Here is an 11,853-nt window from a genome sequence, read left to right as displayed (position 1 = left end):
CAATAGATTCTCTTATAAAATTTAAATTCAGAATCAAAATCACTTAAACACGTGAACAAACAAACGGACCACAAATGTCCTTGTATTAATGTTCAAGGCATAAATTGCGATTTGCAAGTACCTCAGTTGAGTCCCAAACACACACTGATACGATCAATGCTTCTTTGTCCAATCATTTGCAAGTCGTGTCAGAAATTGCCCACCGCAAGTGACTAGAAAAAATCAAGCTATGAATTGCCAGCGTAATTGAAAAACCAAATCACAATGCATGCCTTTTCCACAAAGGCAAATCAACATTGATTTTTGTTCAAAAAAAGAAAATAAATAAACTCGACATAAACATGGGTTGTACCAAAAATAAAGAATTAAACAGGCATGGAAACACTGGGAGATGTATAAAAACTATCTCAGCTCCCAACTTTTATGTCTTTCTTCACATGCAACGCGAACGCTGATGAAGTGAGAGAAGTACCCTTGTCAGTTTCAAATCTGTGAAAGATGACGTAAGAAACAAACCCAAGTGTGATGAGTTTATCCCATCAAATATCATTATGCAAATCACACCAGAGATATTAGAAAATAGAAATACCCTCACAAGAAGGCAACAAAATCTGCATTTAGGATTATGCTATTTTGCATGGCTGAATATCCAACCAGAAACCCACCATATTTTGGGAATTCGGCTATTAATCCATTTCTATGTTACTCTCATTTCTGCTCAGCTTTTACAATCTTTGCCCCCTTTTCTGGGAAAACTTCTAGAAAAATGCTCGGGAGCACCGTCGGTGAACCCAATGCAATTGAACTCATCTTCTATTAGTGGTAATGCTAACATCATCACTGTTCCTTTAGTATTTTTCAAACTTTTATGAAACAATAATATCATGTAGTAATGCTTGTATGCAATGCACATTTTGTAACCGACAAATATGATAAGTCCCAAGACTCGAGTGACTCTTCAAACAAAATGAATAACCCGCCTTTCTAAATCTCCTTATTCCGTCATTATTATGCATGCTTAACTTGAAATAATATGCCGCACAACGTTCTACAAGGAATAAAAAATCTTATAGCTGACGTTTTAAAAATTAGTCCATTGTCCTACACATGTCGTTTTCTGATTCACAAATTGCCAACACATTCTGACTCACAAAACTTGACTCTTACTCAACAACGTTCTACAAGTCATAAAGACAAAATTCAAGCGCATATTAACAAACTCCACAATTCCACATATGAGAATAAGAGGACATTTTGCTTACATGATAAATGGATAAAACTCAAGCTTAGTAAATGATTATATAATATGGGAAATTTCCTTAGCCCTGATCGTAATTTCGGCTGGGGAGCAAGTTCCACTTCAAACTTAGTAGTTCAGAAATTTTTTAATTGATGCCAAAAGAAGATACAAATGCATTTCAATGAATGTCAAGAACAACCCTAGGGGCACCAATAGCACTCAGAACCACACTAATAGAAAGTGGGTGTGATCACATGGGAACCAACTCTGTAAATGCCAACTCTTTATTAGTTGTGGTGCTTAGCACCAAAACAATGTAGGGCATGTCATAACATCCATTAGCATGGTTAACGACAAAACAATGTGCAAAAACATGATCTACGCTTGATCTAACAGAAAGAAGAACGGAAGAGGAAGAAGAAAGTTCCAGAATGAGGTAAACAAATAGTGGCTGGGCTTTTAAAATTTCATGTTACGTGTTCTTTTCACAACTCAAACCACACCTCAAACTTTTCTGTTATAGTGTTTTCTTTTTCTCACATAAAATTCCCTTTATAACTCAAGTTCTCAGCTCGAGTTGTGAAAAGAACATATCAAGACACATAAAATTTAGTTTAATGAAGGTACACTTAAAAAAAAATAAAGAACATGTACAAAACACATAGAATTCACTTTAATGAAGATACATTTAAAAAAATAAAAAAATATTTAAGGAGAAGAAGAAGAAGAAGAAGAAGATTTCAGTGAACTCCAAAAGACACATATAAGAAAATAGTATTTAAGTGAACTCCAAGAAAAAGACGTGTTTGAAAATGATTATTTCAGTGAGGCGTTATAAAAGGTATTTACAAAAATACACATTTGACAAAATAATATTAACAACCATAAATAATAATATTTAAAAACGAGACATCTAAAAATATAAGAATTGATAAAAAGAAAAAAAAAAAGACCAAAACACATATTTCAACCAAAACATTTGATATGCTCGAAACTCGAACATAGCATTTGATGAAGTGCAACCGACTCATATATGAGAGTGAATAACCCCAAGAGATTTCCACCAAAAAAATATATTCGGTGGAAATGTGCGTTTTGATTTTTTTTTTCTAGATATTGTTATTTTAAGTGTTTCTTATTGACATATTTTTTTCCCTAAAATGCCCTTTAAATCATTTTTTTTTTCTCAAAATGTTCTTAAATAAATATTAAAGTTTCTAAAATATTATCTTCTCAAACGTGGCTTGTGACCACCCAGCTTCCCAAGCCATCGTAAAACTTGTCTAAACGTAATTACTTAGGCATCGTTCACTTTACGGATTCGAGTTTTTAATTCGAGTTGAGATGTTACATTTTTTAATAGTTTTTCATTATAGCAAAAAAAATTAAATGTGACATTTTCTGAGTGCTTTTATTGTAAAAACTTAAAATTAAAAACTCGAATTGGTAAAATGAACGAGGCATTAACTGAAAAAATGAAGAATATACTCTTGAGAGTGCATGAGTCTAAACTTTACCCTTTACTCTTGATAAATACCCTTTTATTAGTGTAATTATTTAACTAAAAAAGTTATAAATCAATAATAAAAAATAAAAATCCTGACCCATGTACTTTCAAGAGATACTCTACTTAACTTGACTTGATTAGCTTTCTTAGTTACTCAAATTTTAGGATTTTTTTTTTTTTTTTTTGCAACGTTTAAATCAGCATTGAAGAGAAGTGGGGCGGAAAGAGAAGTGAATTTTGAGCTTTATATGGTAGTCCAAATTCTAAATTGGGTGCCCAAGTTTTTTAAAATTGCAAAATAACCTCCATTTGAAAGAAACTTTTTGGAATTTGATCCTCTAAAATTCAAATTGTGGCCCAAAAATAATTATTTGTTCCAAAAAACTCTTGGGCTATTTTCCCCTCCCTTTTTCCCTTATAAAATTAAATGCCATAAAATTATACAAAAATAGTAAAAAATAGGTCAACATGAAAAGCTTAAGGAAGTATATAGGCCAACTTTTAGTTATAGAAATTAATAGGCCATAACTTGTCAAGTTATGGTTCATAACCAAATAAGTTATGAACAAACTTGTCAAGTTATAGTTCATAGCCAGACAAGTTATGGATAAAAATTGTTAATTATGGACAATAACTTGTCAAGTTATAGTTCATGACCAGACAAGTTATGGACGTAAACAGTAATTTAACCTATTTATTAACTTATGTAAACTATTGACCTATTAATTTTAATTTATCTCAAGTCTTAACCTATTTTCCTCTTTCTCCCTAAAATTTCCCAACTAAGAATTTAGATCACCACATAAAGCCCAAAACCCACTACTCGAACAATAAGAGCAATTGAGAGCAAATAACTCTTACTGTAGTGCTTTTGACCAACATGCTGGCCTGGATTGAAACTACTGTATAAATAGATGTGAGATCTGCTGTCCCTTTAAGCTGTCTCAATAGCTGTCCTGTTCATAAAACTTAGCACATTGTCCATAAGATAAACTCCCAATAAGTCTTGTTTAGAGGCCTTGAAAAGTATATTAATCAAAAGAAGTTTGATAGAAATAGAACATTCTGAAATGCATATCCTAGCAAGGAGTCACAATGTCTGCCTTCAAAATTTTTTTTATCAAGGTCGTCTTTTCAGCGATGATGTCACCCGACTAAACAAGTTGCAAAGCCAACTAAAAGAACCAAAAAGAAAAGGCCACAAAATCAGCGCACCAAGTCTTGGGCAACATCATTAACGAAGGGAATTGAAGAATTGCCGACATCACCATCCCTCCAGTCGTTTGGGTTTTCTTTTCTCTTTTTTCTGTTCATTTTTTTTTTTTTGTGAAAGTTCGAGTCATTTGGGATTCTTGTGGGTTTCTTTCTAATTATCAGTTTTTGCTTTGCCAAACAAGGTTTAGAGGAAAACTACCTTCAGGGACGTGGCTGTTGTTTACTAATGAGACAGGAACTGAGACAGCATATGGAGACAGCAGATCTCCTCTCTGTATACATGTAAATATGCCCACAAAAATTGCATTTTTTATTGGATTTAGAGAGAACAAAGTTAATTCATCCGAATACAGTAGTTAATAGATATTAAAACCTACATACCAAGAAATGGAAACACAAGCTATATAGAATTACAAATGTTTTTTTTTTCCCATCTCGAAAATTAAAAATGAATGTCAAGAGTTTGCCAAACAATGATGAAATTCCAATAAAATCCAAATAAATCTCCAGTCCTTAAAGTTAATTCAGGTGTAAATCATTTCCAGAACACACGAAATGCTCAACAGAACACTTCAGTTCAAAGTCAAGCAGTAGGGGGCAATTCATGAACTTGTCTACACAATCTAAGCAACCAACAACTATAATTCGATCGCTCTAAAAACAAACATTAAGAAAAGTTTCAGGGCCAATTCTAGCAACGATTAGACTCTAGTCACATCTACAATCCTATACTGGATTTAGGACCAACCAAATAGAAGGAAACAGCTCAACATATGCACGTTGTAACAATTACAACAAGGAATGTCTTTACAGAACCCTACTCTCTGATTGCTTAAGTAGGCAGCATATTTGGTAGAGCAAGATGACAGAAAGTAACAACAAAAATGTTTAAACTGTAAAGTAAAAAATTCATTCTCATGAGGAATAAGGTGACCCAAAAAAAAAAAAAAAAAAAAAAAAAAAAAGCTGACTGAAAAAGTGTATCAGTAGGGCGCTTGTTTGTAAGTACAGAAACATGCAGAAAGCCAATTAAGTATAGCCAAAATCAAATAACAATCACGTTTACAAACACAGAAAACAAGATTACAAAGTCCCTTAACCTACACCAAAGCACATAGCCATAAACACTCCTCGCACAAGCAAAAAGTAAGAATTTCAAGGGCATGCCAAAAATGATGGGACACAAAAGAAATTAACACAAAATGAACCATAAATAACTCTTTCACGGGTAAGGAATGAAGATTTTTCACAGCTCGCTCAGGCATATGCCCATGCATACTTTGGACAGCTTGTATCATAAATAAAAACAATCGCATCTTTCCTTTTCAAAAGAAATACTTATTTTATTAAATTTAGATACTTACAACATTAGAAGGCTTGATGAACCAGGCATGAAAGCAGTGTATTGTAAACCTTTTGCGGCTGTTTCTTCTCAATGACTATCCTCGTCAATTTATAAGAACTCCTACAATCCATCGTAATTTCTTCTATTCCCACCTCTATAATGGTCATAATGATCATTATAAAAACCACGGAATGGTCCTTGGGAATTCGGAGTTCCAAGAGCCTTCCATGTTCGTTTAGAGGAATGAGAAGTCGATATATGACCACCACCAGTCAAACTAGAAATCCTTTGACCCTTGCTAGAAGGTGTTTTCGGAGACCTCCAACTGTTCTTTCTGCCATTATCAAAGGAGAAGTCCTCAGGATCATCCATTATCCACCCACCTCTATGTTTTGACTTTTTAGGAGTTTTAATGTCACTTCCTTCATGTTTGGTTTTCTTCTTTTTACGAGCCTGACCAAGAACGTGAGGGGCAGACTTGACTGCCTTATTATATTTCTGCTCACGGTGAGATCTCAAAATCGGGGTGAAAGGTTCCCGATTCCTCTTGTTCATCTGCAAAGGTAAATCAAGCCCTCACTTCAGTTGTGACCAAAAGTGAAAGAAATCGAATGAAGACAATAGGAGATTATAAAGAGCCAGAAGACACAGAAGAGCATTGCATGCACAAGATACTCCTGCAACCCATAAAGGCTAATACTAACCTTGGCAGAACTTGTGCACTCCCGAGCAAAATGACCTTCTTCCCCACAATTATAACATGAGTTGGCTGACTCAGTACCTGTGGTTTCCCCATTTAGCCTTGTGCATGACTGCAGAGAATAAGGAGTCAATTACTTTGAAAATAAAAGAGCCAGAGTTAATGCAATGAACACTTTGTGCAGCACCTTTTTTTTTTTTTGGCTGAATGAATACTTTGTGCAGCACTTACCAAACCAGTATGTCCCACTTGACCACATCTGTAACAAGAAACTTCTTTTGGACAAGAATCTACATACTTGATGCAGCATAAATGCCCAACACACTTGCACACATAACAACGAATCTCCTGCTTAGACAACTCCACCAAAGAAAAAAGAGATTGAGGAATCGAAAAATTTAATAGCATATTTCCTACAATTTCGCTGAAATCAATGATTTGAACTTAGACATAAACATGTAAACAACCTTAAGATCATCTTGTTGATAATCATTCCAGCATGAAAACATATCATGCCCACTGTCTCCACACTTTAAACATATTTTTGATCTTAAGAAGCTAGCCTTATACTTATCCGGACAGTCTTTAGCACGGTGTCCGCCCTTTTTGCAGATAAAGCAATCTTGTCCCTAGAAAAACAAGCAGATACAGTAAACACAGGGAAGAAGTATAAGAATCGCAGAATTTATCTTCCATTGGATTTATGGGGATTTAAAAACAAGTATCAGGATAACAAAATGCACATTCTAGTGGATTTAAAAACCACCACAACAACAATAATAAGTCTAAAAATATGTATGAGTCAATCGTCAGAAGAAACAAGCAGCACACGTCAAACAAAAATCAGAAGAGCAATTAATAAATACAACTGCATGAAAAATTCAACGCAACCTAATCAAGCACTATAGAGCAAGCAAACCTTTGGGCATTGCTTTGCATTGTGCTCCAGACTCCCACAAACGAAGCATGGCTTCCTCCGCCTAGCTGAAGTACAGTTCACAGCCGCGTGCCCCTCTTCACCACAATTATAGCAGGTGCCCCAACTACTATCCGGCGGATCAAAATACCTTGGCCCACGCTGAATTATAGAATAGATAAATAAAGATACACCAAACTAAGCCTCTCATATGGATTCGTATTTCGATTTTCAAAATGGCATTTAGAGCAAACAACTCACGAGAAGTTTACGCATCACAATGTTACTCTCTGTCTCAACTGGGTTCAACTCTGCAGCCTCAGCTACCACCTGAACGGCTTCCGGTTTCTCTTTTTCCAGTTTCTCTTCTTCGGATTTCTCTTCTTGATTCACAACGACAACCTAAAGCAACAGAAGGGCAAAACAGCCAATCAAATAAAATATCTATAAACCTTTTTTTGTTCATAGGTTTCAACTTCCAACCAAAAAGTTTTCATCCAAACCACTTTACTACTGTATTTCCTCTACAAAAATTTAAACAAACTTGAATTTCTATTCAAATCTATGAACTAAACGGCTCATTTAATCTAAACCAAAAAAAAATCCTTAAAAACCAAATTCTAATCGAACTTTTAGCCTCAATTCGATACTGAATCAAGCATAAAAACAAATAATGGCCAAAACATTGATAAAATCTGAAAGTAATCACGACTTCCTTAAAACCCAAAAATTAAAAAGCGAAAAAGCGATAGGCACTCACATTCTGGTCTTCAGCTTCAACCTTCTTAACCTTCTTCTTTTTCACCTTGTTAATTATCGTCTTTCGAGGCAAGACAACTTCCTGTTCTTCTTCCTTCGCGCCGTCGCCAATTCCATTAGGTCCGACCGAAACGACAACGTTGTCATTGTCGTTGTCGTTTTCGTCGGCGACCAACCTGGTGGCGCGCATCAACAGAGCTTTCTCGACGATTTTAAGGCTCAAATCCTCGTTTGCCTCCTCGTCGTCGCTGCTGCTCTCCGCGGCGGCAGATTTCGAGGAAGTCCTGTCGGAGCTTCCAATTCGTTCGTCTTCTTCCACAAATTCGCGATCAAGCTTTCCTCTTTGCTTCTCTCTCTTGGCCATTTTCAGATTCCGGAGCAGTAGTCCCAAAGCTAGCCCTAATTTGCGTTTCAACTCAGAATGCTACGGCTCTTTTTTATTATTATTATTATTTCCCTTCTTTTTCTTTACCTTCTCCGAGAGGAAGAAGTGTTAGGGTTTCGGCTTCGCCGTAATGTTTCGGTGTTTGTTGTGGTTTGACGGTTGAGATTGATTTTATAGAATTGAGGGCTTGTTTCGTGTATATTCGAATCATGAATAAGGTTATATGCTACGGTATTTTTTATCTTGTAAATAATCTGAATTTTTTTTCCCTCATAAATTTTTTATTAATAAATTAAAATCACTTATTTGAATATAAAATAATCTTAATAAATATCTTTTAAAAATATATTAATTAAAATTTTTATCTATTATTCTTGATTTATAACCTCTTTAATTAATAATTATACAAATAAATAAATATTTATCAAGAATAATATGTAAAAGTCTAGACTCATGCACTCTTAAGGATATATTTTTCAATTTTTTTTAAAATTTTTTTGGCCCATTTAGCTCGCTGATTCAAATTTTTAATTCGAGTTAAGGTGTGACTTTATGTGAGAGCTTTAGACTGTAGCAAAAAAGTTATATGTGATTATTTATAAGAACTTCTTACTGTAGTAAAACTCGAATCGGTTAAATGAATAAGGCCAAAATATATGCTCTAAATGAACCTTCTTTTTTTTTTTTTATCTATAGTCATTAGTTAAATGTGTCTAATTGTAATAATTATACACATTTAGGGTAAGTTGTCAAAATTAAGAACCTATTTAGTATATTATGATTTTAAAATTTAAATTTTTTATGAGAAAAAAACATTATAGCATAACTAAAACTATGAGTCTACACTACCAAACATACAATAAAAGTTTGCGAGACAATTTGCTAAACACAATAAGGCCTCGTTCAGTTTGTTGATTTGAGTTTTCAATTTGAGCTCAGATGTGATTTTATATGAGTTCTTTTTATTGTAGCGAAAAAAGTTATATATGACTTTTTGTAAAAGCTTTTAACTGTAGCAAAATTGAAATTAAAAACTCAAATCGGTGAAATGAACGATGCCTAAATCTAACAATACATAAAAGAGTTGACGTTCTTTTTTATGGGGCCGTCACGTGGCAGCCCCTCCGCTTATATTTTTTTATTTTTGTTTTATTTGTGATTTTTTTTACATTATAATTTTTATGTGTTTTTAAAATATTTGTTCATCATTTTACTCTTATGAGGGTAATTTTTTCACATGCGTTCTAATTTTATTTTTATTTGGTTAAAATAAAATAATTCAAGGCGCGCCTGTTAGATCAAACGGTGCATTTAAGTCGTCACCATAAGTTGTAAAACTAATGAAGACTCGTAATATTTTTTAAATGTATTCTTACTTAATTCTTTTGTCAATTATTATTTTTAACACATTTATTTTTAAAATAAATTCATAAATATTTAAATGGTTTTATAAATGAATTTTTTATTATTTAATTAAAAAAATAAACTCTAAAGATGTCTTTAACACAACAACATATGTAGAATACGTTATAAAATTAATGTCCCGTTCATTTTACCGATTTGAGTTTTATTATAGTAAAAAATTTTAATAAACAGTTATATATAATTTTTTTATTACAGTAAAAAATATTTATATAAAATTATATCTCAACTCGAATTAAAAATTCAGATCAACCAACTAATGGACTCTAATGTTCTAAAACCTTAAAAAAATCAATTCCAAGCCACTTCATTACACGTGGAGCGACTAGAAAGCCACAGATGTACCTATAATTCAAACTCGCTATTCATCATCATTGCCAAAAAAGGGAGGTCACTGTTACTTTCAAAGCTCGGTGTAATCCATCCATGGAAGTCGAATCAAAAACGACAAGGCAAAAACCGTTGATAGTGAGAGAGTATGTGATAAAATCGAAGCTTGGAGGAGGGTGTTTCTCTACAGTGTGGAAGGCCCAGCACATCGTCAATGGCGATCAAGTTGTGGCGGTGAAGCAGGTTCATCTCTCCCGTCTCAATCGCCATCTCAGGACCTGCTTGGACTGCGAACTCAACTTCCTCTCCTCCGTCAACCACCCCAACATCGTTCGCCTCTTCCACGTCTTTCGGGTTGGGATTTTGTGTTTTTTTTGGCTTACCTATTTTCTTGCTTTAATTTGCCGATTCATTATTTTACGAGTGCAATCAAGGCGTGATTAGTATCAAAAGTTGCGACTTTAATTAAATTCTGAAAGTATCTAGTGACGAATAAATAATAATCTGAAAGTATCTCGTGATCGTGATGAAATTGTTTAGTTTTGCACCCAAAAAAAAAAAAAAAAGATGTTTGTGTTTTGCATTGTTATAGTAGAAAAGCTTTGTCACGTCTCATGTCATGTGGTGATTATATTTTGATCCCAAAATTGACTTGTTTTCCTTTGAAGAATTATTCAGACCTGGTTCTTTCGCCTTTTACCACATTTGTGAAAGGCCCGTTGGTCTCGTTAATCCGAATTACAACTCAAGTTTTTCCTATAGTATTTTCTCTCATGAAAATTCAAATTCAACTTTGTCTGTTACAATATTTTATCCCATATGAATTTACATTTTATAACTCAAGTTCCTAACTCAAATGAATAAGGCCTTTAGGCTGTTAAAGTTGTACAGGGCAGAAAGTGCGGTTTTCCTGCCACCATTGATCTACTTTATCTAGAGTCATCTGATTGTAGTTCCAACTTTGCGGGGACAATTGCACTGAACAAGAGATTAATTTATTAAATAAAAAGTGAATTTGAAAATTAAATTATGTAGGGAATAGGAGAGAGGAGAAGGGGTGGGAGGCAACGAGCCAAGGACAACGTTTATTTTAGAAATGTTCCTTGCAGCGTTTGAGAAAAGAATAAGAATCGAAGAAAGCAGCATTTTGTTCTTTGTTGCTTAGGGATATGTTACAACTAAATCTATACTTATTATGTTCCTGAATTCATTAGTATCAAGAGGAAATTAATTGTTGTTGTCCTCCCCAGGATAAAGATTGCATTTTCCTCGTCCTGGAATATTGTTCCGGTGGGAATCTTGCTTCCTACATTAGTCAGCATGGGAGAGTTCAAGAACAAATTGCGAGAAGATTTATGCAACAACTTGGTAGCTTCTTTATTTTCTGTTTAGTAGCTCTCTTATTGCCACTCCTGTTTCTTTAATCGATCTTACTATTGCAGGGGCTGGTTTGGAAATACTGCACTCACACCACATCATTCACAGGGACTTGAAACCCGAGGTAATCAAGATGATTTTCTGTGCAAATTCTTATGCTATTCATGATTTTAAGCCTAAGACAACTTGGGGTCAATTTATAAGAAACTGTATAAACCACAGATTTCAAAAGGTAGGCAGTGACGCTTTCTTAGATTATCGTTCCAATGATTAGCAAAAGCTTAAAAACAGTGACGTTGTTCCTTTATTATTTAATCAGAACATTCTATTATCGGGCACAGAGGAGGATCCGGTACTAAAAATAGCGGATTTTGGTCTGTCAAGGTAAATTCTTTTGGAAGAAAATAGCGGTGCAGTCTCTTCTATTCATTATCTTTCTGTTCCAAAGTCCTTTATGAATTTCAAGCAAGCAAGCAAATAATGGCATTGTCATTCTTCTTTTTCTTTTTCCTCTTATTTTATGTTTCCGTAGAAGTGTGAATCCGGGTGAGTATGCTGAGACAGTATGTGGATCCCCATTATACATGGCTCCTGAAGTTCTAGGATTCCAAAGCTATGATGAAAAAGTAAGAACTATGCTAAATTTTCTCTCTTTCC

The 11,853-nt window shown here is 34.2% G+C and overlaps 2 protein-coding genes across 8 annotated transcripts in view; one reads left to right on the top strand and one right to left on the bottom strand.

Annotated features, from left to right (window-relative positions):
* Positions 1-8,238, bottom strand: LOC21400174 (zinc finger CCHC domain-containing protein 7). Of its 5 annotated transcripts, none has more exons than XM_024161741.1 (8): positions 7,684-8,238; positions 7,185-7,325; positions 6,927-7,085; positions 6,475-6,636; positions 6,239-6,367; positions 6,012-6,119; positions 5,327-5,862; positions 1-489 (listed from the first exon to the last, which is right to left on the bottom strand). In XM_024161741.1, exons 1-7 carry the CDS (start codon positions 8,044-8,046, stop codon positions 5,428-5,430), a joined length of 1,497 nt encoding a protein of 498 aa, XP_024017509.1. In that variant the 5' UTR covers positions 8,047-8,238; the 3' UTR covers positions 1-489; positions 5,327-5,427. The 5 variants fall into 5 exon arrangements, with proteins under 5 accessions (XP_024017509.1, XP_024017512.1, XP_024017513.1 ...); XM_024161744.1 differs by having other exon boundaries at positions 1-451; XM_024161745.1 differs by having other exon boundaries at positions 6,239-6,355.
* A 1,642-nt stretch (positions 8,239-9,880) lies between these two features.
* Positions 9,881-11,853, top strand: part of LOC21400173 (serine/threonine-protein kinase ATG1t) — a 3,525-nt gene continuing 1,552 nt past the window's right edge. For all 3 annotated transcript variants that reach the window (XR_002901648.1, XR_002901649.1, XM_010092229.2), the window contains exons 1-5: positions 9,881-10,173; positions 11,070-11,187; positions 11,262-11,320; positions 11,516-11,580; positions 11,729-11,822. Coding sequence is in view for 1 of the 3 variants with exons in the window: in XM_010092229.2 (XP_010090531.2) it covers positions 9,916-10,173; positions 11,070-11,187; positions 11,262-11,320; positions 11,516-11,580; positions 11,729-11,822 (594 nt within the window). In the remaining 2 variants the exon portion in view is untranslated. The remainder of the gene's footprint in view (positions 10,174-11,069; positions 11,188-11,261; positions 11,321-11,515; positions 11,581-11,728; positions 11,823-11,853) is intronic.

The sequence above is a fragment of the Morus notabilis genome, unplaced genomic scaffold (assembly GCF_000414095.1).
Source record: "Morus notabilis unplaced genomic scaffold, ASM41409v2 Scaffold370, whole genome shotgun sequence".
Classification (NCBI taxonomy): Eukaryota; Viridiplantae; Streptophyta; class Magnoliopsida; order Rosales; family Moraceae; genus Morus; species Morus notabilis.
This window is presented reverse-complemented; position numbering and strand designations above follow the sequence as displayed.

Excerpts from the sequence above, each read along its gene's own strand:
- LOC21400174 (XM_024161741.1), bottom strand. The coding sequence starts at position 8,046 with ATGGCCAAGAGAGAGAAGCAAAGAGGAAAGCTTGATCGCGAATTTGTG. Across the intron at positions 7,326-7,683 it reads TTGAAGCTGAAGACCAGAAT|GTTGTCGTTGTGAATCAAGA; the intron begins GTGAGTGCCTAT and ends CTGTTGCTTTAG. Across the intron at positions 6,120-6,238 it reads AAGTGGGACATACTGGTTTG|TCATGCACAAGGCTAAATGG; the intron begins GTAAGTGCTGCA and ends TATTCTCTGCAG.